Source organism: Octodon degus, unplaced genomic scaffold (assembly GCF_000260255.1).
Source record: "Octodon degus isolate 3935 unplaced genomic scaffold, OctDeg1.0 scaffold00090, whole genome shotgun sequence".
Lineage (NCBI taxonomy): Eukaryota > Metazoa > Chordata > Mammalia > Rodentia > Octodontidae > Octodon > Octodon degus.
In genome coordinates, this window is record NW_004524666.1 from 6,990,431 (window position 1) to 7,018,219 (window position 27,789).

Below are 27,789 nucleotides of genomic sequence, written 5' to 3' on the forward strand. Positions count from 1 at the left end.
AAGGAAGAGAAGGATACAAAGACTAGCAGAGAGGAAGCCATCCTCTGGCCTAGTCAATTGTGGATTCATTACACTTCTCTGGACACAGCTGCGAAAGGGTAAAAAATCAATTTTTTTCTATTACTCCATGGTGAGGAAGGAAACCTATTTGTAAATTGAATTAAACCCAATAATAGCATGTCTGTGTATTTGTTGAGGACGAGGAAAATTAGCCACAGATACAACTACAGAATCCGGCAATGTAATTAGAAATCAGAACTCTCCTATTTCAAAGCTTAGTTGAGACATTTTTCTTTTTTCAAGAAACTCCCGTGGCGAAATGTCATGAAAATTCTTCACCTTGAAGCTGCTGCAGTGAATCTGGAAAGGAAGGGACCATGAAGCCCCCTCTAGGCAGCGCATGCTTCCCTGCCCTTGCCTTTACTGCTCATGCGTCCATCAGGATCAAGTGGCCGGGAGTGAGGCCCCTCTAGATGGTGTTCTCTTCCGGAGTTGCAATGTGCGATGCTGACTGTGGAGAAAATTCCCTATTTCCGTGTAAGCTGGACGGAGTTCCAGTTCCTAGAAACCCTAGCCCAGCCGAGTTCTGAAGAAGCAGGTGACTGCGCGGAGGTCGAGACATTTCATAGGCAATCTGCCCTCTAGTGGTGCAACACAGTACTTCAGGTAACTAGGGAAAGAACCCCCCCCCCTCCTTTTTTTATTTTTCAGAGGCAAAAAATAAAAATTCAAGTTTTCCACATAGTGAAGGTGAGGCAGTCATCCTCAGAGGTCAGCTTCCAAGCTGAATCGAGCAAGGCTCGTACTGGTAGGTCTTCAGGTCTGAGTTGAGGCAGGGGTGCTGTGAGGGCTAATAGCTCTGTACCGTCCACAGGTGACAAAATCTTCCTCAGGGCCCTTGAACCTTCAATGGCTCACCTTAAGCAACAACTCTCCTTCCCCCACTACCTCATTACACAAACAGCACCCATTCTATGAACAACCAACAAAAAAATCAAGAAGGTTAACAGTAACAGATTTTTTGGTAATTTTTTTTTTTGGCAGGTCAGTAAAACATGAGAGCCTTTCAAAAAGAACCACATTGAATAAAAAGGCAAAGATACACATGTTTTATACAAAGGCCAAGTCTTTGTGAGTGTTCATTTTCAGAAGAGACTACTTCATGACGGTAGCTGGGTGTGGGCAAGGCAGACAGAAATCTTGAGCTCTGTTGTCTTGGATTTTGCTTCTGTCAGTTGATCTTAGAACTTGGCCTGCTTCAGTTTGTCGATGTGGTAGCAGAGCTTCAGCGCAGGTCCCAGCTTCAGGCCTAGGTACTTCATGACCATATCACTCTTCAGCAGCAAAAGAGCATTCCCATCGATCTCCTGGTGAGACAGGATTAGAAACTCAGAAAATGGTTAGAGCAATCAAAAGGTAGCTAAGGCTAATAGTGCTCATGGCAAGTGAATTTATTAAGAGAGCATAATTTTTGTTCTTAGGGCAAGATCTCCTTTTTAAAAAAGTTAAAGCAAACAAATACTGTATGTCTCTCTTCCCATCAGCTCTCTGGAGTCATAGGATACACTGGATCATTCATATTCCTGATAGAAGAAATCAAACATAACCCCACCTCTGTTCCAAGTATCTCATGTATAATATTTGTTACCCAAACAAGGACCAAAGGAGTGAAAAGTGAAATCTACTAGACCCTGAAAACTAGAGCTTGCCTTTCCATCTCCTCCAAGAAGTTGGCATTAGGCTCTGACTTCCACCCATCACCCTGACCTCTTCTTTATTTTCTTGGAGGCTCTCTTATCTTTAGCCAGTTGCAGAGCTGCAAATCACACTCTGTTTCTCACTGTCAACAACATTAGGCAGTATACACGCTGCACCTGTTTCATCTCAGGGTTTAGTACAAAGAAATACTAAAGGAAGGAGTCAATCCTTTGAGGTCCTGGTGTTGCTCCCTTTGTCTCTAAAAATATTAACCTAACCCTCCAGAATGCATGTGGGACTCATGAACCTAGCCAGGTTGCTTTCCTCACTCACAAAATGGTGTTTTCAGGTTGGGAGAAGAGACAAGGGACTCATCTCACTGAGCAAGGTTCACCAACCATGTCCATCTATCAGTTCATCTGTTCATCCATCCATCTGTCCATCCATTCATTGGTCCATCCATCCGTCTATCCACCCATCCATCCATCCATCCATCCATCCATCCATCCATCCATCCATCCATCCATCCACACATCCATCCACTACTGATGGAACACTTACTCAATATCATTTACTTTCCACATTCTTGATAAAATGACAAGAGGAGGGGCCTCATCTGTGGGTCCCTCTCAAGATCTCTTCCTGATGCTCCTTCTTTACCCTACCTCCTAGACCCCCACCATCTCCTACCATCTCCTGGCATTTCCTACCCGGCCGATCTGTCTAAACACAGCCCCCAACTGTCAGGCAATGTTAAAACCATGCCTAATAAAATGCAAGGGTTGAATTAGAAGGTCCTCCCTGGATCTGACAGTATGATTTCTATGACAGCATTACCAAGTAAAATGGGGAGTGGGGAGGTGGCTACAGTGACAGGCAGAATAATGTTCCTTCCCCTTCCTCTAAGACATCTACATCATAATCTCTGAACTCTGTGTGATTATGTTAGGTAAAGGGGAAGTAAGGCTGTAGGTAGGATTCAGGCTGCCAATTAGCTGACTCTGAAGTAGGGAAATTACATGCAGATTATGGGGACGGCTGAAGGGCCCTTAAAGGTAAAGGAAGTCAGAAGACAGGACCACAGAAAGCGAGGCGCTGTGAAGGATTGTGCTTGATATCACTGGCTTTAAGGCTGAAGGCAGGGGAAGTACAAAGGAATGACCACGGGCTTGGAGCTGGTAAAGGTAGGGAAGCAGATTCTCCCTAGAATATCCAGGAAGGAATGCAGTCCTGCTGCACCTGGCTCATAGTTCAGGGACACCCCAGTAAGGCTCCTGACATACAAAGCGTAAGAGAAGAAATTCATATTGTTTTAAGCCATGATGTTGTGGTAGCTTATTATAGCAGCAATATGGAACTAATAGAGTAAGCTTCATAGGTAAAATATTAATTCTCACCTTTGTGTTTTCATTTACCATCTTTGGTATAAGTAATTAAAACAATACCTGCTAATGGAAGGCTATCTACAAGCGAGGCACCAAGTTGAATGCTTTATGTGCGTTTGCTCGTTTAAACCTTGAAGCAGCTGAGGAATGGGCACTCTCCCCATTTGCCTGGCATATTGTAGGTGTGCTATAAATGACTATTGGAGGCACAGATGGATGGATAGATGCACAGGAAAGCAGGCGCTCCTGATGAAGGCCAAAATGAGAACAGATGGGACCAATATTCCTCGCGAACAAAATCAAGTGGGTGTTCTGCTCTGTGAAGCCTGTGGTTGCATCTGTCATCCTCATCTTGGTCTCCCTCAAGGGTGCCCCAGGGCTCTGTCCCAACCCCCACAGCTGGGGATCCTGAAGCCCCTCTTACCCCCCTCTCCAGCTGGCCAGGCCCCAAGCTCACATGCTTTCTGAAGAGCTCCACATGTGGTCCCAGAGCCTGCGGGTCAGCGTCCTTCACGAACCGGACCACGTCTTCCACGGTCCAAGTGGAAGGGTTTCTGGTTCTCAGCAGCCTGCTGTCCTGGCCATCTGCAGGGAGGCTCGAGGCTAGATGGGGCAAGCAAAGAGATGGAGGAGCAGGTGAGTTCCTGGGCCTGTGGCCTCAGCACCCACCTTGTGCTGCCTGCCACTTCTGGCTGGGGAGGACAGGAGCAGGGAAGCGGCTTGGTGCCTTGGAGTCCAAGTTGGGGCCAGTGACCTCCGGTGACTGGGAAGGCTGTGACTGGCTGCCCCATGAGGAGCAGGGAGCAGGGAGCAGGGAGCAGGAGGGATCTCTGTGCAAGGGCCTTCTGCTCTCCCAAGGAAGGAAGCACCTGAAAAGGTCTTCCGTTCAATGGGCTGAAGTTCTGATTCAAGTTAGAGTTTTCAAAACTGCCTTCCTTTGGTTCTCTCTCAGTGGGCACTGGCTGGGCCTCTTGGTACTTGGTGACCAAGGCAAGTAAGCCAAATGAGCATCCGAGTAGGGCTCTGCAGGGAGCTGGGGGCTTATGTGATGTCAGGGCCTTTCTGCTCACCTGGCTTCATTCCGAGATGCTGAAGGCCCAGTGCATTTTGGTCTCACTCTCAGCCTCTGCAGAATGGCTTATTGCCTACATCCACCATAGAGTGCCTGACTAGGAGGGTTTCATGCCTGTCTGAACACGTGGAAGGACAGTGTGTCGCCACCACATGCACTGCCCAGGCACACACGGAGGCCTTCAGAGCACTTGCTCTTCCCCACTGCCCTGAGAGTTCCTGGACCGCCTGGGGCTACCCCTGTGCCTGGCCCAGAGCTGCTCCTGGGCAAATGGCTGCATGCGTGACACTTTCCTTGAAGCTGATGAATGTGTTTAGGACAGAGAAGTGAAAGAGTAAGGAAGTAGTTTCCTGGAAGCAGCCAGCGCTCGCCTCTTCTTGTGTACATCCCAATCCAGCTCATCCTCTGTCCCGAGAGCCAGCTTTTCTTCCTATCCCCCACTGCCTCTACTCCTCCCTGTTCTTTGCTCTCCACATTTAATTCTTCAGCAGCATTGGGGAAGATGCCCTAGGTGTGTATTACCTCCCTTGTATCTCTGTTAAATTTTGGCTCTGAAATTCTCACCAACACCAGTGACAGATTCTGATAGGTCTTCTTGGCCCAGCTCTTCTCTTCATCCACAGCAAGCAATTGCCACCAGCCCTTGCTGTCCTTGGGACCCAGGTCTCCCAGGCACATCTCTCAGACTCTCCAACGGGGTTCCCCTGGCCTAGGTACCATACCTCATGATCAGTGTTGCCTTTGGGTTCAGTAGTACCTTTCTTTCCTAGTCAGAGGGGGAGATGAGTTTCAAAGGCAGAGACCTTGAGACAGATCCTGGAGCTGCTCCCTGCTGACAACCTGAGCATGCCACATTGGGTGTAGGTGGCAGTGATCTCCAACTTGAGGGGCAGGTGTGAAGACTGCAATGGGGAGGATGCGCCAGGCCCTTGGGCTGACCTAGGTCAGGTGTCACACAGAGGGAAGGAGGCTCCCCGCCTCCTGCAGTGCTGCCCCGTGTAACCTGGTTGAGCCTGCTCACCATGGCCAGCATCTCCCCACCCTCTTCTTCACCCTTAGCTGGCCCCTTGGCTTCTGCCAGGAGACATGTACCTCTCCTGCCTCCCACGAAAGTCCCACTGACTGTACAGACCAGGGACACTGCCGTCTGCATGAGCAATGTTGCTGTCTCTCTTGCTGTCTGAATGTTGCCTGCCTCTCCACTTTTATCCCAAACCATTATTGTTCTTCTCCTGTGAGGCTCTCTACGCTCCACTCCGTAGAGCAACTGTTTGTGGGCTTTTCTCGACCTCACAGCTCGAATTTAATTTCCCGAGGATTCTCCCTGTTCTCCCACAACTTACTAAGCACCTTTCTGTACCAGGGCTTGGGTGAAGTGCTTGGTGAAAAGTAAAACGTGATCTTCTCGTTACAGAGGTCAGACGTTACACAGTGCTGCTGTGGCTTGAAGTAGAGTAAATATCTTTGAAGTGTGACATCAATAGGTGTGAAATGAATCAACAGACTTGCAGAAACAGTTTGGGTAATTTACGCAGAAGCCTTGTATGGGTAATCTTTAATTCTATTTTAAGGGTAGGTAAAGGCCAAGGCTCTGAAAAGCAAGCAGCTTCCCTACAAATAATTCTAAATTAGAAGTTGAGAAACCTCCACTTGTTTATTCTTCAGCCTCAGGGCACAGTGGTTTTCCCGCTGTCTCCTTCTGTTCCTCTTTGTTTTTACTTTCCTATATTCATTTACTGGGATATGTTTGCAATGCCTAAAATTTCCCCTGGTCTCAGGGAGCTGGTGTATGAGCATAGTTTAATTGTATTAAGTTCCCCTCCTACTCTCTCCTCTTCCTTCTTCCCCAGACCCCCTTCCCATCCACATAAATCTGCTTCCCTGTTTCATTTTCCTTTTTAAATTGCATATATTTTGGGTTTCTTATATAAGAGAAACTGTGAAATTTTTAACTTTCTGTGTCTGACTTATTTAACTTAATCCTACGATACCAAGACCCATTCATTTCCCTTCAAATGACTCAAATTTATCCTTCTTTATGGCTGAGTAGTACTCCATTGTGTATATATACAACATATTTTCTTTATCCAGTCACCTGCTAATGGGCATATTGTCAGCTTGCATAATCATTCCTCTTTTTAATGTATTATTTGAGAAGCACTAGCGCTTCCTTAGTGCCAAGAAAAATACAGCATTGCATTTTCCAGTTTGCCCTAAATATGTAATGGTTTGGTTGGGAATTGAATTTACTCTGTGATTTTCATTGCTTTTTCCTTATTGGACCTTGAGGGACCATATAAGGTGATTTGGCACAGGGCATTTTGCTGGGAAACTGTTAATGCCCCCTCCCCAGAGCTGTCTGAATCCTGATGCATGCTTATTAAAGATGATTTCACTCCATTTAAAGACATCTGTCCCCAAAATGGGGATGAGGAATCATGGAAATCACATTTGTCCTTGGGGTCCGCCCACCAGGGCATGGACCTTAATCAGGGTGGTAATAGATGCTCCGACTACAAAGGCAGAAAGTCTTCAGTCCAAGAATGACTTTAGAGTGAGTGTAGAGTGCACAGAGGTCAAATCTAATTTTCCTATTTGCCAGGAAGGGGAAAAAGCAGTGCATTAATAGGGTTATTTGCACGATCCTAGAGCCCTCCGAGCGAGGTCAGGAGAATGCTTTCTCATCAGCGAAAGCCATCAAGGCAGGCAGAGGGCCGATTTGTCTCTAAGGAGGAAGCCTTTGGGTGATGGCCTAGAGAACAGAGAGCAGAGTCAGGCGTGTGCTCTGGGCTACAAGCTGGGGCTTGTTGTGGGCATTTTTCATCTCTTCAGGACAGAACAACAGCAGCCACTGGTGGGCTCAGGAGTGTTTCTGAGCAGGCCCGTTCGTCATGTGAGACAGAGAGCAGCAGGAAGCCCAGCTCACACACTGGGACTTGCTCTTGATCCAAAGCACACAAACTCACACTAGAAGGGGAAGAAAATGGAACTTTCCGCAGCAGGTTGGCAAGCTTGTTACAGTGGTCTGGACTCACAAAGAAAACAAACACCCCTCCCTCAGCTGCTGCAGAAGTGTCAGGAAGACAGATGGGGCCAGACTGACACAGCCAGATGTGCGGCGTGATGGCGAGCTGCAGCCCAGTGAGCACTTCTGCGCCTGCTGGACACAGTGGGCGAAGCACTTGCCACTTGCCTGGAGAGGCAGCAGTGCTCTCCAGCTGGGACCCCTGTACTTAGTCACATTGCTCCGAGGGCTACAGTGTCGCACAAAGCAAAACTCCGTGGTGAATGAATGTATAATTACATCTTGTTTCTAAAGCTGAACTCATAGTTAACCGAAATAGAATGGCTGTGAGTCAGGTTTCAAAAGCAATCCCAGCCTCTTCCGAAGTGCAAGTACTTGTACCATGTGGAGGAATCTCTTCCTCTCTCTGTCTTAAACATACCCACAAGAATATGCATAATTGCCTTTTGCTCATTCATAATTCAGGGGAGATTTTACCTAACGATGGTGTCATGGGGGAGAGTGAAATAAGGATGGGTCACCTGGCTACGGGACCGTCCCTGGGCTTCTCCAAGGTGCAGGAGGGGCACGAGCAGGATCCCTGTGGCCCCTCCCACCTAGGGCCATTCTCACCATGGGCTGCTGGTGCAAAGGAAGTTACCTTTTCAGGTAACAGCAGCACAAACTGCCAGAGCCTCCAGCCAGGCTTGGTCCCCTTTCGGCTCCCCAGTCTGCTCTTGCTGCCCTTCCAGCCAGTGCCACTGTCCCTAGGTAAGACATCCCCCTCAGACACTCATGGTTATCACACTTCTCCTTTCCTAGTGCATCCATGGGTAACACCACTGGTCTTCTAGTCATTTCCTGGCTCCAACATTCACAATGGGCCTCGGTTTCTTCTTCTATCCTTTGGGCCTGTCATTTGTTGCTCCTTAAATGTATCTTATGAATCAAGTGAGTATGTGACTCAGCGTTGGAGGCTGGCAACATGATCAAGAGAAGCTCCCCATCCCTCACAGGGGCCCCTCAGCCCCCTCAGGCTGCGGTCATCTCCCAGAAGGGGATGCGAGGTGAGAGCAAAGGGAGGGAGAGCAGATCTGTGTGTGACCAGCATCTCTAAGTGACCTGGTGCCTATATAATGCACCTTTCCTGGAAATGAGGCCACCAGGCTAACCCACAATATGGGCAAAATCAGGTGGTTTAAAATAGCATTGTTTTCACTATTTCTACTCTAACATTTCCAGGATGGTATTAGGTTCTCAAGAAAGACAGGAGAGAGAAGACAGCCTGGCCATTGCTTAGGTTTTCACAAAGGGTTTTTGAGTCAGTGTCAGCATAGATGCTGCTAGAGCCAAGGTGGACCACGGACTTGAAGTCACATCACACTGGGCCACCAGCAGACACTGTGACCTCCTATAAGCAGCACAAACTCTGCCAGAGCCTCCAGCCAGTCTTGGTCCCCTTTCGGCTCCCCAGCCTGCTCCTTCTGCCCTTCCAGCCAGCACCACTGTCCCTAAGCAAGACCTCCCCTTCAGATACTCATGGCCACTGTACTTCCCCTTTCCAGTAAGAATTCTAACTTTGATGAAATGTGTGTAACCATCTGCTAGCATCTGTCCATACTCTGTACGCACTTTTGAGAACAGTGCCCATGTCTGCCCAGTACACAGCTCTGTCCTGAGACCTGGGAAGAGAAGCCTCTGGGCTGCTGTGCTCAGGACGCATCTGCAGACTGGACATCACAGCCCCTTGGAGTCAGGCACCTCAGCTGTACAACCACCTACCACGCTGGGCTGCTGAGAGGATTCCGTGTGACAGCACAATAATGCTGAACAGTTGGAGCGAACCACGTTCGCTGCTTTCTTTCTCTCGTGCCCTATTACACAAATGGCAGTAGGTCTATATTCCTACATCACACACCATCAGCTTACTCCCCTGCTCAGAAATATCTAGCTTATGGTTATGACAGACTAGACTTTGATCTGCCAGACACGCATCACACATCTTCCAGCTTGATTTTCCGCACTGTCCTCCACTAACTCTTCTCTCCCTAGAATGAAAAAGCCATGCCCATGCCTCCCCCTAGCCTGGGAGCACTGTCCGTATTCTTTTTCCAGCCCTCGCCCAGTGCCATACCTCACTGAAGCAAAATCTAAGCCACAGGAAGCATTTGGGTTATGATGTCAGATTTATTTTGTTTCTGGATTCTGAATCCTGAGCTGAGTTGTGGTTGGGAATTCTGTAGCATGTTCTGTTCGGTGCAATTCTCAGGAAGCTCTTGCCATCTGAAGCCTTGTTATAGCTCCTACTGATTGTGTCTTTCTTCAGTGAGAGCCAGGGAAGAGCCCTCAAACATCACTGGAGTCTCAGCAAACACCAAGGAGATGCACCTCGTGAGCACAGCCCTGCAGAGCCCACTGGCAGGGAGACAGGGAGATCTATCAAGACAGTGGGAGCCCAGGGTACGCATTCCATGGGAGGGAGAAGGTGGCTGAGAAATCCATCACGTTGTCAATACCAATGTTCCTGCCTGAAGCTTCATGCCGTCTTCTGGTTTCTGTAGTTTTAAGCCATTTTGATTGGCACCCCCAGGAGAAAATCTATTTCCAGGCTTCTTCCAGCATGTGTGGCTTGGGTCAAATCCCCTAAAAGAGGCATGTTTCTTGGTACCAACTGATTCCACTTAGGATGTTCAGAGCAATACTGCACAGGCCGGAGGACCCGCAGTAGGGCAGCAGGCAGGCAGGTGGGTGGGAAACAGGCTGGAGGGGCTGTTTTAGTACATTGCCACTCAATTCAAAATAGCACATCCCCTTGGTTCTCAAATTAATTTTTAGCTGTGCAAATTTTGTTCAAGCAAAGCACACACAGAACCACACGCTGCAAAGATGAAGAGGCCCTGTTAAGAGCGGTTCAGGGAGCCTGGGATCCTGTCTGCTCTCATCCATTCTTCTCCCTTCACTAGAAACTAAGGTGGGGCTGGGGTGGGGCTCTGGAAACCCTTCACACACAGGAGGAAGGTCCCTGGGGTGGTTTTGAAAGACAGAGGCTTTAGAGTAGGTTGAAGTCAAATCTTGGCTCACCCTCCGGATCCTCACTTTCTTTATCTGTACTTTGAATGTAATATAGCCAATTTCTTATTGTAAATTACAAATGCATTAACTTTATCTTTTTATTTTTGGCAGAACCAGGGATTGAACTCAGGCCCTTGCACTTGCCAAGCAAGTGCTTATTCTACTGAGCCATCTCCCTGGCCCCACAAATACACTAACTTTAAACAAATAATGAATAATATATGAAGAGTGTTCAGCAGTAGGTTCTCAATAAAAGCAATTTAACGCAGGCCTCCAAGCAAGCCTCCTTTGCCTAGGTCATGGTAGTTCAAATATGAATGAATGAGTTGTCCAAGTTGGGGAATCTGAGCCCTAGCATGGGTGGGAGAGATGAGGGAACAAGGGGTTGAGCGATAGAAAAAGAAAGGGAGGAAGTATTTCTTCTAAACAGGGCTATTGCTGAGACTGCCTGCAGGCATACAGTATCTTCCTTTGTAATAGAATCTGTGTTAGTTGATACTTTGTGTCAACTTGGCTGACTCAGCTCCTGCAGTTCTCAGCCTGGGGACCTAGCCCTGCAGGTGGGAAGGGCCCAGGAATTGAGGAAGGCTTCCTGCTGCCCTGCCCCACTTCCATCGAGCAGTCCCAGTCTTCCAAGGAGCTTGAGCTTCACAGCCGCACCACTTTGGAGGAGCTACACTTTCTGGTCTTCATAGTCAGCACAAAAGGAAGAGAGAGGCTTGATGGACACCGCCGCAGCTGCTGCTCCTCTCTGCTCTTCGTTGTTTTCTGCCGTGTGAACTGCTGTCGTTTGCCCTGGAGCCAGTGGAATATGGACTGAACCCTCCAGTAACTGTGAGCTAAATAAACCTTTCCTTTCTTCATTTTGAGTGTTGGGTATTTGTCCCAGCAATGAGTAAACAGTAACTAGACAGAATCTCTGCTTTTTATTTAAATCCAGGTTGCCTGAAATTGAAATCACATTCCCCAGCTTCCCTCCGTCTAGTGGCCATGTGACTAAACTCTGGCCACTCAAGGATAAGTGGAAGGGGAAAGCTCTTCCAGAGCTATGCTTGCGAGACTTCTGTCCCCTTTTCTTTCCACTCACTTCCCATCTTGCTCCTGAGACAGTGCAAGGCTGAGGGGCTCCTTCTGGTAGCCGCAGTTTCATTCAGCATTCTGAGGAGCATGGAACAGTTCATGTCCTCACAAAGAACAAATAATTTGACTTTCTTCCAATGCATCACAAAGGCTCACTTCAACCCTTGTATCCTACAGCACGTTTATGCCAAGAGGAGCTCTGTGGTTTCCAACATTTCACAGCTGCAGGGGGCTCCTGACGCTGTGAACAGCTCAAATGTTCACGGTTTTAGGTAAGGTTCTTTTCAATTTTTCTAAGTTGCAAAGAAGACAATGGGCATTCAGGATAGAGTTATTGGGTTGCTTGCAGCAGAAAGCAGCAGGTGATGGTGTGCTGGTTCTCTGATCTCACCCAGGACCCTGAGGGCAAAGTCCTGGGCTCAGGGGCTCTCGTGGGTGTGACTGGGCTCCCACGGACAGGGCTTTCTAGATCCAAGTCCTGAGGAAGTGTCCGGGGTACCCTCCAGCAGCTGTCTGGCAAGATTACTCAGTGAGGTTGCATTTCAGGAGAACAAAGAGCTGCAGTGGGTGAAGGGGAAGCCCAGGCAGGATAGAGGAGGCATGGAAGGGCTGGAGGCAGGGAACTGCTTTGAGGCCCTTTGAAGGAACCTGGAATCTCTAACAAAGTGTCATAGGCAGACACAGGTGGGGCAGATGACACTCCAGCCAAATCCTGCCTCCCTCCTATGGCTCAGAATCCTGCACTCATGATGTAGGGCCTGGGATGTCAGCCGCATGTGAGACACAGAATGAACACTTCCTTTGTAAGAAGTGGCAATACCTTGAGAATTAGGACTGCACTCAATCAGTGCAGTGTCCTGTGATCACTGCCCTGAGAAAAATTGGAACTGAATTGAGAAGGGGGTGAGAGAAAGGGACATCTAAAAGGCAGTGGGACGCCAGGAGGAGGGTTTTGACAACTTGAGACACTGGGAGGCCACGAAGACAGTGAATGGTATCGACCTCTTCCTAATGCCAGATTTTATGCTACCTTGGGACAAACCTACCAAGTAAATGCTGCTCCTTTTGAAGACATTGGTGCCGGTCAGGTCTGATCCCTTTCTTCTCCTTGGAATCAAATGAAATCATGTTTTTCTTTCATTTGGAAAACGGGGCTCTGTTCACTTAAGTCTCCTGCCCAATCAGTGGCCCTGGGTGACAATGCTGGGGAGTGGTGTGCATGGCAGAGCCCCTGTAGAGGGCATCCACACTGCCCCTCAGAACCGCCTGTACTGCACTGGCCTGCTCCCCTCTCCAACCTGGCCAACAGGGCCTGTCGGGCTGTGCTCATCTCGCATGGATGAGGCTCTGACAGGAATGTGTGGAGCATCTTGCACTATACAAAAAGCTCTTGAGAGTGGCTCATGGGAGGGGTACCATGGCCAAAAGAGAAATGCGACTTGTTTAAAAAGATACCACCACCCTAGTAGGCAGCTACAGAGGGGCAAGAAGACTCCCGGAAGCCTTGATCCTGGGCCTCCTTTTCACAGCAGTTCCAAGCTGCAGAGTTGATGGGGCTGTGTGTGTGCTGGGTCTATGTCTACAAGCACACATTGAACTCTTACTATGCCTAGGCCTTGTACTAAGTGTATGGACTTATATAACTCTCCCAGTAATCCTGTGAAGTGGGTGCTGCCGTTCCTATCATTCCAACTCCACTGAAGACAAACTGAGGCACAGAGAAGTGAAGACTTGCGAGTGACCACCCCATCAGAAGACAGCAGGCCCAGGATCCCTGCCCAGGCAGCTGGCTTACATCCATGAGGTTATCCAGGCTGCTCCACGGCCTCTATTCATTAATGAAATACTGAGGTTTTTCTTGATTTTTTTAGCGGAACTGGGGATTGAACTCAGGCCCTTGCACTTGCCAGGGAAGCGCTTATTGCACTGAGCCACCTCCTGACCCCCGAAATACCGAAGTCTGAAAATGATTTTGTAAATCATATCCCTGTGATGCTCCAAGCACTTCGCTATACCACAGTCCAACAACATTCTTTAGTGGGTGAGACAGAAGTGCCCTGAAAAGCATCATTTAGGATTTCTGCTTTTGTTCGTGTACTTGTACCTTGCAAGTATCACTCACTATACAAGAGATAGTTCTTCCCCAAAGTCTGGTTCTTCTTTTTCCTCAGCACAGGGATGCAGCCCCTAGACTTCCTCACAGGTTAGTGTGAGAAAGTGACTGGCTCTTGCCAATGAAATGCAAATGGAATCTAGGTGTGTGCCCTGGCTTCAGGGAAGCATGTGTGCCTTCTCCATGCTGGCTTCTGTACTCCTTCCATTCCATAATATCCACTAGATGCGTGAGATGGTGGAGGATGGCCTCGCCTCACGATGGGCAGGAGACCTGGGACATACCTAGAAACTAGGGGGGAACACCTAGTGTGGACTCTTGAACGAAACCCTCTGTGACATCTGAGCCAGTGCACATTTTGGAGTCTACTTATATGTACCTACAGCTCAGACTACCTTCATGCACTGCTTGCTTTGTTTATGGTCGAAGTTGAGATTCATTGCCTTCAAAAACAATCAGAATCCATAATAGATAGGGTCTGTGGAAACCTCTGGCTTCTCAATGGCCCCTTGTGCAAGCGGCCACACCCTCCTCCACATGCTGTGTTCCCAGGGTGAGGACAGAGAAGTCACAGGAAGGCCAAAGCGTGTGTTACATTACCACATCTGTTTCCTTCGAGACAAGTCCCGTTTCCCTTGGGGCTGGAGGCAGGAGCCCTCAGGCCAGGTGCTGAGGAGCCTGCAGAAGGCCCAGGGCCAGTGCGAGGAATGCTGGTGACAGCGGCAGCAGGGCCTCCCCCAAGATGGCAGTCTCCAGGGCTCAGCTTCTTGCAGTGCAGCGAGGAAGGCAGCAACAAGCCCCTGTGGTGGAAGGCGGTGGAGCAGGGGTCCAGGCTGTAGCGGTTCATGCCTGTGGGCCTCCCCAGGCACTCTTCCATGGTGACTGTCTTGGCTAAGCAAGAAGGCAGTGCAGAGAGCAGAGATCAGAGAGCGGTTCGGGAGCTACCCGAGTCTCCGTCCTGGCAAACCCCGCGCTCCTGTCTGTGAGGGCAGAAAAGAGCAAAAATGGAGGCCACTGCATCATTACAAATGGCACCCTGTCAGCAGGCGGAGACAGCTGCCTCCCCAGTTAAAGCATATTTTAGTAGGAACTAGGAGATACGTCCTTCCACGTTTAGAAGAAAACGTCATTATCTTGGCTACTGGTGACTGGGAAATGAAATCCAAACAAACATTTCTCCTCCCCTGGTGGCCCTGCAGGAGTCTGAGGGCTTGTCCCAGACTCTCTACCTTTTACTTCCTTTCTAACACCACTACTTCCCTCTTCTGGCCCAGAAATGCAAAATTAGTTTAATATCTAAAAATAAATTAATGTAACACACTATATTGACAGAATAAAAATAAAAGACTATATGAGATGGAGAAAACATTTAACAAAATCCTATACTTTTTCATGATAAAATCACTCAACATGCCAGGAATAGAAAGGTACTTTCTTAACTACAAACTCTTCTAGCTAACATCATAGTTAATGGTGAAAGATTGGATGCTGTACGCTAAGATCAGAAACAAGAGGAAACAATTAGGTAAGAGAAAAAAAGATCTCTTATATGACCAAAATTCTAAGGGATCCACCACTGGAACTAATGAATTCATTCAGAAAGTTGCTGGGTAACAATCAATATGAAAAACAGTCAATTGTATTTCTACATACTTTCATGGAATAATCTGAAAATGAAAATTCTACTTATAATAGCAATTAAAAAGAATAAAGTACTTGAAAGAAATTCAAACGTATACACTGAAAAACTATAAAACACTGTTGATAAAGGTTTTAAAAAGCAGAGTGTTATGGTTTGGGTCTAGCTATCTCCCCAAAGTCTCATGTGGTTTTAGATGGACCTTTCTTTGGAGGAGGCTGAATCCAGAGTGTGTGTTTGATTCACAGTGGGATTAATGCTGGGATTAAGGGTGGGTGACTGCTGGATCAGCGCACTGATTGGGTTGGCACTGCCCTATTTTGATGCTGCTAAGATTCTGCTGTTGCTTTTGCTGCCTTCTGTTGCCATGAACTGTTGCCCCTGTGCCAGGCCACCCTGCCTGGGAGCCAGCCGACCACAGACTGAAACCTCTACCAAGTGCGAGCTAAATAAACCTTTCCTCCTTTAACTTTGGGTGTTGGATATTTTCTCTGAGCAATGAGAAAAGCAAGACATATAGCAAAATGGAAAAAGAAATGTGTTCATGAACTGGAAGACTTATTAAGATGGCAATATATCCAAACTGTTCTACAAATTAAAAATAAACTGTCAGAATCTTAGCTGATCTGTTTGAAGAAATTAACAAGCTGATTCTAGAAGTCATATGAAATTACAAAGGACATAGAAGAGCTAAAACAATCATGACAAAGAACCAGAGTATTCCCACTTCTGGGTTTCAAAATTACAACAAAGCAACAGTAATGAAAACATAGATGTAATGGGCATAACAATAGGCATATAAGTCTGTGGAGTAGAATTGAGAGTCTAGAAATAAACCCATGTGTTTTTCTATTCAACTGATTTTCAGTAAGGGCTCCAAAACTATTCAGTGGGGGAAAAGTCAGTCTTTTCAATGGTACCAGGACAGCTGGGAAGGTGCACACACAGGTAATTCCAGGACTCTGCTAGGCCTAAGGAGGATTAAAAGCTCAAGTCCCACCTGGGCAGTTTAGCAACTTAGAAAGATACTAGCTCAACATTTTAAAAAAGGTATAGGTATAGCTATATAGCTGCAGGTATAGCTCAGTGTGAAGCCCCGGTGTTCAAGCCCCAGTATCATAAAAAAGTAGGGAAGGAGACGAGGAAAAAGATTCTGGGACAATTGAATATACATGTGAAGAATGAAGGTAAATGTTTACTTCTGTCACACATAAAAATCAAATCAAAATTATTAAAAACCTAGGGGCTGGTGAGATGGCTCAGTGGTCTGGGGCACCTACTTAGAACAAGCTTAGCAAAGCGCAGGGACTGTGGTTCAATCCCCCGGCACCACAAGCCAGCCAGCCGCGCCCCCTGGTGGGCTGAGCTGGCCACACACACACACACACCCACCCACACACACACACACATAAATAAATAAAATTAAAAAAATTATTAAAAACCTAAATATAAGCTCAAAACCCATAAATACTTAGAAGAAAAGATAGTGGGTAAATCTTTATGACCTTCAATGTGGCCAGGCTTTCTTAGATTTGATACCAGAAACATGAGCAAGCAAAGAAAACCAGATAAATTGGACTTCATCAAAATTAACAACTTCTGGGCTGGGGAGATGGCTCAGTAGAAGAAGTGCTTGCCTAGCAAGCACAAGGGCCTGAGTTCAATCCCCAGTTCTGCAAAACAAACAAACAAACAAAAAAATTAACAACTTCTGTGCTTCAAAGAATACCATCAAGAAAGGGAGAGGACAATTCACAATGGGAAGGAAATATTTACAAAATCATATACCTGATATAGGGCTTCCATCTAGAGTATATTAAATAGCATTACAACTCAACAATTAAAACTCATATAAAATTGGACAAAGGACTTGGATAGAAACCATATATATACATACACAAGGGCACTGCTTCACACCGACTAGGATGGTTATCATGAAAAGTCAGATAATAACTATTGATGATGATGTAGAAGAATAAGAATTCTCATATACTACTAGTGGGAATATAAAATGGTGCAGCCACTTTGGAAAAGTGTCTAACCCTTCTTAAAACTGTTAAGACAGGAATACCAAGGGACCGGCAATGACACTCCTGAGTCTATTAAAAAGAAAACATATGTCTATACAAAAACTTGTATATGAATGTTTGCAACAGCATTATTCATAGTAATCAAATGGAAGAAGCTTAAATGGTAATCAACTGATAAACTGATTTTTTTCAAAATGTGGTATACATTTACACAATAGAATATCTGAGCCTAAAAAGGAACGAAGTGTTGACCCATGCATGCTACCGAGTGACTGTCCCTTGAAATACCATGGCAAGTAATAGAAGCCAATCACAAAGGGTCATATATTAGATGATTCCATTTATATGAAATTTTCAGGATAGGCAAATATTTAGAGACAAAATGGAAATCAGTGGTTGCTTAGGGCTTGCCAGGGATGTAGGGCAGAGAGCCAAAGGAGATTTTTTTTCACACTGAATGTATATTTTAATTATAAAACAAGAATATGAACAAAATATTTTAAAATAATCTTAAGTATTTGGCATTAGAGGTGTTTTGTTTTGTTTTGTTTTTTTCTTGTATTTAGGGTAAGGTCTACAGAGTATTCACTACACACTAGATCAGTCTTTTTTTTTTTTTTTTTTGTGGAACCAGGCATTGAACTCAGGCCCTTGCACTTGCCAGGGAAGTGCTTATTCCACTGAGCCATCTCCCTGGCCCCTAGATCAGTCTTGTAGTGATCTGCCTATTTACAACCTCCCAAGAGCTGGGATTACAGACCTGTACCACCACGCCCAGTATCAATTGCTGTCTCAGTGGGCCCCAGGGGCAGGGCCGGCAAGGCAGGCCTGGGGATAGAACCCCTGGCCCCTGCACCTGCTTGCAGATGCTTTAATCCACTGAGCTATTTGGCTGGCCCTGAGACATGGTTTTTAAAGTGATAAAAATATTCCACAGTTGACTGGGTTCATGACTGTATATCCCTATGAATGTGGTGAATGCCCCTGAATGGTATCTCTAAGTGAGTGAAATGTATAGTCTGTAAATTATATCTCAAAAAGCTGCTTTTAAAAAAGACACCAGCAGAAGCCTAGTGTTTTGCATTGGAAGCCATGAACATTTCCAAGAGTTCTGTGCTGTCAAGTTTGACAACGCTGCCTCAGTCACGGGGCCATGGTAAGACGAACAACCTAAGGGCATGCATGCCCTCACTGCCTCTGGATGGCTAATGAACTGCTGCAGGGTGTGTGCAGGAGCCTGGGAGGCTGCCCCGGTGCACCTCTCCCCTTTGGGTCAGAAGTCATCTGGCAGAGATTTATATAAAGACGCTGGCTATGGAGCAATGTATGGGCTCCTTCCGAATGGAGAGATAGGAAGAAACACTCATATTTTGAGGCGCCTACAACACCCCAGGCCCCGTCTAGAGCTGGTAAGCAGGAAGGCATCTGGAGGCCCCATACCTGGGACATTCTCATAAGCTGTGATACCAATCTTTTTTGTGTTCCAAATGGCAGGTGCTTTGATGCTATATATGTGAGAAAGCTACAGTTGTACCCTCCAGAGCGCTTGAATAGAGGCGGGACTTGAGAAATATTTATTGAATAAATATTTGGACCAGCATTAGCAGTAAGGCTGCCGGCACACGGAAGATGCATTAAAATTCATGTTGTAAAGGGCCAACGTAGAAATTCATCATGTAGAATTGTGATAACCACAAAAAAAAAAAAAAAACTTAATGAGAGTGCTTATTCTACTTACTAAATATTTTAAATCTAAAGCAAATATGCCTACATAATTCTGATGATCCAAGGTAGAGAATGCAGACTATTCCACAGCCTGGGCTCCATTCGGAAAATACAGATGCAGAGGGGGGCCATTCTGCCGTGGTGCAGCATGGGAACAGGGACCACAGAAACACGTGCTTATTGGTGTGGAAACTGCTGATGACTGCAGCTGAGAACACAGGTAATAAAAGCCAGCCTCTAGGCTATAATCCAAATGAATTAATCAGAAGCTAAAATTGACTTCAGAGATCATCAAGCAATAACCTCTGCTTATCAAAGGATGTACCCGTGATTCCAAGCCTGCCCAAGTGAACAACCATGGAGACAAAGTGTGAAGCCCTAGACAGGCTCCGCCAAGTGGCTTTGGAGGGCAGGGGGTGGAAATGAACAGCCTGTTCAGCCACAGAGACTGTGGCGGCTTGCAGAATTAAGGCGATGGATCTGTTCAAACCTGATTTAAATGGCAGTTTCCTCACATTTATAAATAGGAGAGCTGATACTTAGATCAGAGCTGAATGTGAAAATGGCTGGGGCCATGGTGGAGCATCCCTGCACTGCAGGACTGAGGACCCTCGAGGTACTTGGCCTGGCATCTCCTCAGCTGTTAAATAAGCCCTGTGTGGGACAGGGCACAACTTTAAGTAGAACATGGGTGTATTCAGTTCCTAGCAAAACGGCAGAAATGCGCCCTCCCGTAGTTTTGAAGCCCACAGTCTGTAATCAGGGTGGCAGTGGGCCACGCTCCCTCCTGGGGCTCTAAGGGGAGGAGACCGCCTTGCCTCTGCCTGGCTTCCATGGTCTTCCACAGTCCAGGCACTGTCCCCTGCTAGTGTTCTCCCTTTGTGTCAAGCCTGTGCTCACATTTTCTTTTTACAAAAAACATCACTCATTGGAGGAGGCCAGTTTGATTTCATTTTAACCTGCTTGCATCTGCAAAGACGTAATTTCCATTCACAGGTACTAGGGATTAGGATTTCAGTATACATAATTCCACCTATAACAATAGGTAAATGTTATGTTTTATACTCATATATTTTAATGTATATCAATGCAATGTAATTTGCACATCAGAAAGCAACTTCACTGATACAGTATCATTGCCTAAACTCACTGAAGGCTTAAGTTAAAAGAAATGAATCAGTTGAAAGACATATCTTGAGTAAACAGTTCTATAGAAGTTACTCAGACATAATGAAACTTAGGAAGTTGGCACATTGATATCTACAATGTTTTGGGCTGGATCCAAATTTTCTCTTTAGGCAGGGCCCTATCGACAGAGGAACCTAAGGCTGATAACCGAGTCTCTTATTTAAAAGCTTCCCCAAAGGAGCTTTACAATCCCCACCACCACCTGCACACCATGCTACAAATCACATTGCCTGAAAATTCTTCTTTACATTTAAACTTCAATCCCTCTTACTTTAATTTAAAAGATGACTGCTGGGTGTAGCTTAGTGGTAGAATGCTTGACTGCTATGTGGTAGGTCTGGGGTCCATTCTGCTACAGAGAGAGAGAGAGAGACAGACAGACAGACAGAAGCAGGCAGACAGACAGACAGAAGCAGGCAGGCAGACAGACAGAAGCAGGCAGGCAGACAGACCTCTGCTGGATTCGTATTCTCTATGCTATTGAAAATCATTAAATCATCCCACATACAGATAGATAAATTACAGATATATAGAACTTGGAGTAGCTTAAGAACTTAACAGTGACATATTTATGATACAAATTCACTATTTAAAGTTGGTCAAGACAAGGGCTGGTGAGGTAGCTCAATAGACTAAGTGCCTGCTTAGGCAAGTGCAGGGACTGCAGTTCAATCCCTGGCACCACAGTACAAGCCAGCCCTGCCCCTGGGTGCCCTGAGCTGGCCACCAAGTCCAGGCATGTTGGTGCACACCTGTAATCCTGGTGCTGGGGAGGCTGAAAACAGGAGGATCACTATGAGTCCAAGCTGCATAGTGAGACCCTACACAAAATAGATAGATAGTTAAATAAATAAATAAATAAATAAATAACAAAGCTGGTCAAGACAAAGGAGCAAACCTGTATTTAGAGAGAGAACCACACTCTCCAGGCAGTTTTATGGCTGAATGGAGAATGAACACCAGATGGGGCCAGTAGACCTAGAATCATTCTGAACAAGTGTCCTCAGAGGACAGAGCTGCCACACACACACCCCGCAAACAACAGAGCTGGCAGGTCACTTCCTTTGGAGCTCTACAAAATCCCTTCTCATCTGAAATCCTCTCACCCAGGAGAGGATTCATCCCAACCTGTATCTGGGATGAAAATGTCAGCTACACAAAGCAGGCTAGACGAGAGGCTTTTAGGCATTTCTACAACCCCTGCATCTACCCAAGAGACTAATGATGCAGTTATAAATTATTAAATCTGCCCTCCAAAAAGAAAGAGACAGGGACAGGGAAGGAGTATAATCTGTTTTTGCACAATCACAACAGCATGCTCAAACTGAGAGACAAACATACAAATGGCGCATGCACTGAAATCTGCTACATTTTCTGGGTCTGGTGTCTTAGAAACTTTCAGGAAGGACAGGCTGAGGTTTCTTTTTTCATCACTTTTAATCTGTCTGGGGACTACAATTTCCTCAGCTGCTGTACAGAAAGCCTGTCCATTTGGGAAGCAAAGGAACAGAACAATTCAAGCCCACTTGAGCCACAGGGGACATCCATTTGAATAAAGGAGAACCAGGGCCAAGTCTCCTTGCTGGGAGAACAGAACCCCAGAATTGAGTCTGGAGTGTGTAGACTCTTTCTTCCCACCATGGAGATCAGAGGTAGCTGGTGGGGTGACTCAGTCCCAGAGACTTCAAAAGTGTGGGGCACACTGGGGAACCTCCAAAGAGGAAAGCAGAGAAGAAGGCCGGGAAGGATTCAGCAAGAACCAGAGAGAGAAAGAGAAAGTCCAAAGCAGAACAATGGAGAGAGGAGAAAGCCTTCTGACCAAGCCGCCTTCTCCCCACACTTAGGATGGAGACATCACTGCTCTCAGCTCCCAGAGCTTGGACTGTTGATTTTATTTAAAACATTAAATCAGCACTGGCTTGTATACTCTACCCAAATAAAGTTCTAAAAAGCAGTAATACCATAATAATATTGTGCAAATATTATTGTGCAAAATTATTCTCACACAATACCTATTCAGCCAGTAGTCATCCCCACACTCAGTCTATCCTTCTCCATCTCTAAACAGTCCCCATCCGCCCCCATCAGTCATGATGTCCTGGCTGAGGGAACAGCTGCAGGGGGAGCCACTCTACAGTCATCACCACCACTTTCCCCTGGGCTGGGAGCAGTCGCCTTTCTCTGAATCAATGACCTGACCCTTGGAGGTCTGTCAGCCCAGCCACCCCAACCCCACCAGGCTCTAGTCAGTGTCCCGGGGGTTCCTTTGTGAAGGGCCTGGCACAGCTGCTAAAGTGGTGGCAGCACCCCAGGTCCTTGTGCTGAAGCCCATGTTAAACAAAAGCAGGACTGTAGCTGGCAGAGTCCAAGAGCTGAGTGGTGATTGTCACCACATGCTTAGCAGGGTGTCACTGACCAAGACAGTGCTGCCCAGAGTTCTGGTTCAGAGAGCATGGGGCAAAAGGGAGAGCCGCAGAAAGAGGCAGGGCTGGGGAGGGCTGGACGGGAGCAGCAGGTGCCTGCGAGCTGCACCCTTCTGCTCAGCCCAGGCACAGGTGTCCTGAGTCCTACCTGGTGCTGTGTCCCTGCCACCAGGCAGCCTCAGCACGCTCCTCTGGGGACTGCAGCTTCTCAGCATGTGCGTGGTCCGTGAGAGGCAGATGCGCTTTCTGCTGTGGCCCTCTAAGAGGCTTCTTGTGGCAGAAATCAGGCTCCCTCCCTCCCTGGTGCAGCCTTCAGAGACTCTGGTGGAGGTTGCAGATTTTCTGTTCCCCGCTCAGTCCCGCCCCTCGTTCTTGCAGATAAGCACCTCGGCTTTCCCTTCCCGGCCCTCTGAGGCCTCTTGGCCCAGCCTTCCTGGTTCAAAGGGCACCAGGCCACACCACCTGTGAGGCTGAGCATTTCATTCGCTTCAATTACATTTTCCATTAACTTGGGGTCTGGCCAGTATAGATTTTCTTTCTCAGCTTGTCTCTGTGGCTCAGATCACTCAACCCTCAGGATCAGCCTTGACTCCCCTCTGGCCCATTTAAGTACATTTCTGTTTTTTCTCCCCTAATGAGATGAACGGAAACGGACCATCATTTTAATGCCTGACACCTGAGCTTCTCTCATCCTTCTGGATGTTTCTGGTTTGCTTCAGACTGTGCTCTAAGCTGTGGGTTGATTTTCTTGTCTTGGGAAATTTGGACTAAAGACAATTTTGACCAAAGTTAGCCATTTGGAAGGATGAATGTCTTCCCAGTCTCAAGCAGAGAGCAGACTCCACGATCACCTCCACTTTACCTCAGAGCTTTGCCGAGCCTCTACTCCATGGCTTTTAGGAACTCCCAAAGGGTGGGGGAGGGCGAAGGTAGGTGGGGTCTCTCACAACCAAGAACTGTTTCCTCAACAGTCCCCACACTATTTTTATAAACTTCGGGAAAATTCAAAGTGATTCTAAGTCAGAAAAATACTGGAGTCCTTGGAATGGAGGATACCTTGTTCATTTTAGCACTGAATGAGTGCTCTGACTTTGAGGGAGGCTCACAGTATTTTCTAGTACAGTAGCCACCTCTTATTAATGGGTAGAGCTTCGGACATCCCCGATGGGGATGCATTCATACCTATGACAAAGTTTCATCTATGAATTAGGCACAATAAGAAATTAACAGGAATAGCTAATAAAAATAGAGCAAATATAACACTATACTGTAATAAAAGTATATGAATGTGGCCTTTTCCCATCTTTCTCTTTTTATCTCTCCAAATATCTTTTTTTAATGTCTTTTAGTACAGGGTCTAACAGTCTCACTATGTAGATTGGACTCATAGTGATCCTCCTGTTTTTGGCCTCCCAAGAACTGAGATTATAGGTTTGTGCCACCACACCCAATCTCAATCACAGTCTCAGCCGTGGGATTCTGCTGAGCTATCTGGCTGGCCCTCCAAATATCTTATTGCACAGTATTTACACTCCTTGTGGTACTGAAAGAGAATAAGCTGCCTGCATGATGAGGTGAATGAGGTAGAAATTGTGGTGTGCCATCGGCTACTATGTAGGGGCTACTTGAGCACAGCACCACATTACCCCACAATTGATCTGACTAACTCAGGTAGCTACTAAGCAACTGACAGGCAGACAGCATACACAGATGGACGTACCTATGACTGGTACACACAGTAGTGGTGAGTCGCAGCTAAGGCAGAATGCAAAGCTATAAGATTTCACCATGGGACTCAAAATGGTACAGTTTTAAATTTTGAATTATATATCTGGAATGCGCTACTGAATATTTTCAGATTATTTCTGTTAACTAAAATCATGGAAATGAAAGTAGAGGTAAGACAGGACTACTGAATTAACTCTGGTGAGGCTGCCATGTTGTGAGGTGTTCTGAGGAAAGGCCCACCTGTCAAAGAGCCAACAGCTCACAGGAAACTGAATCCTGCTAATGGCCACAGAAGTGCTGGGAAGTAGATCCTAAGGACCCACCACAGGGGCTCAATGTATTGGTCTAGTGGAACAAACCAAAGAGGTTGATGGAATCTCCAATTCACCTGCCTCGGACTCGGAAGGTCTTACAATGTCTGGAGCTCACATCCTGGATCCAGTCCTCATTGTTTCTGTGTTCTGATGTAATACAGAGACTGAGTTACCATCCTCTTGGATGTACAAAGGCACCTGGTGCATCCCTTAGATCCAGTCTTCAACCAGAAGGCCCTGATGCAAGGACCTGGACCCAAATGGTTGGCAGAGAGGCTGGGATCCTAGAGCATCATTGTCAACTGTGCAGCTCATGGAGGAAGCGAAGGGTGGGAATTCACAGGACAGTTAGTCTTATAGAACAATGGAGATTTCAGCAATTTCAGCAGAGGCCCGAAATAGAGGTGGGAGATATCTTTCAAGGAATTATAAGGTTACTCTTGTAGGAAGAAAGAATCTATTTGGCTTTTTAAGAAGTTCTTTTACTCCTCTACATTGAACTCAGGCCCTTGTGCTTGCCAGGGAAGCACTTATTCTACTGAGCCATCTTCCCAGTCCCTACTTTTTTTTTTTTTTTTTGGTGGAACCGGGGATTAAACCCAGGCCCTTGCGCTTGCCAGGGAAGCGTTTGTTCCACTGAGCCATCTCCCCGGCCCTGCTCTCCTTCCTGATCTAGGTGATGTTCCTCATTTGGAACCAGCTAACCATGGACTGAGACCTCTGGAACTATGAGCTGACATAAACCCCTCCTTCTTTATCCTGCACGATCAGATACTGTGTCTTGTGATGGATAACTGATGTTGTATTATTATCATTCTGTTCCTCAGATCGTGGGGTTTGGCATTTTATCTACAAAATGACTTCACTTATGGTGTTGGACAAGGAGGGTGTTATCTTCATTTTGTTTTATCTGAACGTAGATTCTTTCTATTAAAATATTATGAGGGTAGCCAGTATGATTCAATAGCATACTATTTGTCCCAGATCTACAGGTGGTTTTGGGCAACTAAAACCACCTAATTGGAACATTCATCCATTCATTCATTTAACCACTAATTATTGAATAAAGATGGGGCTTAAAAGAGAACTTAGGTCTTAAAACTGGGCATTGTTGAAATCTGTTTTAAATTCTACAAAGTCCAGGCTCTGCTCAAGAGGTTTTGAAAAAGAAAGACAGACATCATCACTGAAGGAAAGATGCAGTTGGAAAGAAAAGCACAGTTAAGCACAGTGCTCATCAATGCTGTTTTTCCCAAATGAACTTGTCCTAGCAAATGGGGAGAGTTAGGGCTGGAAACCCTCCACAGTGACACTCCTTGTTGCATGCGTAAGGGCTCCAGCTGGGCATCCACTGACCCCGAGTGTCAGAGCATACACGAAGGCCTAGAACTTGCTGTGGACCTTGAGGAATCTCTTCTTTAACCTTTCCATCAAGACCTACAAGGGTTTTTAAGCCCTGAGCTGGCCACTGACAATTTATTCTCCTTCCAAACAGCCCCCTACGCGCTGCTCAGCTGGAGTCTGACAGCTTGTTCTGTTCATGGGATCTGTGGCTGTGACAGAAAGAGCAGCTCCACAAGGTTCTGATCCTGTACTGGGGAAGACCTGCTACAAGAAGATTCAGCATAATGTGCCTTCCCCTCATTCTTTTCTTTTGTTAGGAGAGGGGTTCTAGTAACCCCAAACTTCTCATTGTGAGAGATTCTGCATATGATTCACCACCTTAACAAATTTTTGAAATCCAGCACACCAATGACTGAGTAAAAATAATATGATGATACTTTATCCAAAAGCCTAGCTTTACCAGTTTTAAGTGTATTAACTGCATTCCTAATGTCATGCAGCTAACTCCACTATTTCCATAACTCTTTTCATCTTATAGACTTGGAATTCTTTACCCATTAACCAATAATCCCCCCTTTGTTCTTTCCTTCCAACATTACAGATAGTATTTAAAACACCGTATCAGGTCAAACTATGCCTAAGGTGTGGTGGAGCAGGGTTTTGGAGAGATGCAAAGGTTGCTCTGGTAGGATGAACCATCATGACAGTGGCCGTTGCTCACCTCACAGACAGACAGTGCCAGCACTGACTTCAGAGGAGCACAAGGACAAGGATGAAACATCCCTTGGGGCAACAGTGGAAAAGTCAGAAGGAAAGAGGGAGCTGCCCTGCATGGAGTGGAGATTCCATCTGGAGCTTGTTAATATGGGTTGAGGTTTGTTTTGTTCTTTTGCATCTTTGTTAGAAGTGATATGGGGGGGGGCGGGGAGATAGCTCAGTAGAATAAGCACTTGCCTGGCAAGCACAAGGGCCTGAGTTCAATCCCTGGTTCTGCAAAAAAAAACCCCAAATATAATAATAAATAAATAAATAAAAAAAGAAAAGAAGTGCTATGAGGGGTGGGGCATTGCAAGCTGCTTGTGTATAGTCAGCCTTCTGAGGTGGGAAACAGGGGTGCCCCCACCGCCACCTCTGTGGTGGGTAGCTGTGTATTAAGGGCAGCAGACTTGGAGGAAAAGCAAAGGGCCAGGCCTGGGAAGCCCCACGCTCTGCCTCTGTCCTGAGTTGCCTTTCTGTGTGAATCTGAGCAAGTGGCCTGGCCTCCAGGGGCCTTCCTATGTCATAAGTAGGGGAGCTCAATGCACGGCCCCCACTGATGAAATGGAAATGGATGGGTCTCTGTAAGGAGACCTGTGCTATACTTCTTCTTCTTCTTCTTCTTCTTCTTCTTCTTCTTCTTCTTCTTCTTCTTCTTCTTCTTCTTCTTCTTCTTCTTCTTCAGAAAGAAATGTCCTTGTGAAAAGATGAATGTCCTCTGCATGGTTCTTCTCTGTAGACACATTAACCAACTGTGCCACTGAACAGGAGAGCAAATTTGCTTCCTGAATGTGGGGTGGGAGGCTCTGCTGTCATGCACTGTGTGGTGAGGGGCTGTTGTTCTGATAGTTCTCAGACACTGGCTCAGAGACCACCAGCCAGGGAAGAGAGGAATGAGCCAGGCAGTACAGGGACACTCTTCACCTCCCAATCCCACCGCCATCTGCACATCAAAGCAGCTGCTCAGCAAAATTCGAACAGTTTGTTCCCTTCCTGCTAAACCTTCAAAAGGCAGGAAACCAGCTTCTCAATTAGGTCTTGCAGAGCCTTCAGATACCACATTTGTGGTTTCCAAAGATCTTCTCTCAGTGAGCAGCTTGTGTTGTAGTGTTACATAGATTTCAAGTCAGTAATATTCCTGTGTACTTGTTCTGTGTCAGTGTTAGCTGAGGACAGCATGCCCCTGGATGCAGTGGGAGAGGAAATAAGCCCTACACC

At 46.5% G+C, this 27,789-nt stretch overlaps 1 protein-coding gene across 2 annotated transcripts in view; it reads right to left on the reverse strand.

Moving 5' to 3' along the window:
- Positions 1–830: 830 nt before the first annotated feature.
- Scml4 (Scm polycomb group protein like 4) overlaps positions 831–27,789 on the reverse strand; it is a 101,873-nt gene continuing 74,914 nt past the window's right edge. Inside the window, exons 6-8 of one of the 2 annotated variants that reach the window (XM_004637471.2) lie at positions 14,025–14,315; positions 3,541–3,686; positions 831–1,367 (exon numbers count right to left, since the gene is read on the reverse strand). In XM_004637471.2, coding sequence (XP_004637528.1) covers positions 1,242–1,367; positions 3,541–3,686; positions 14,025–14,315 — 563 coding nt within the window. In that variant the 3' untranslated portion in view covers positions 831–1,241. The remainder of the gene's footprint in view (positions 1,368–3,540; positions 3,687–14,024; positions 14,316–27,789) is intronic. The other variant, XM_023722345.1, reaches the window with a different exon arrangement.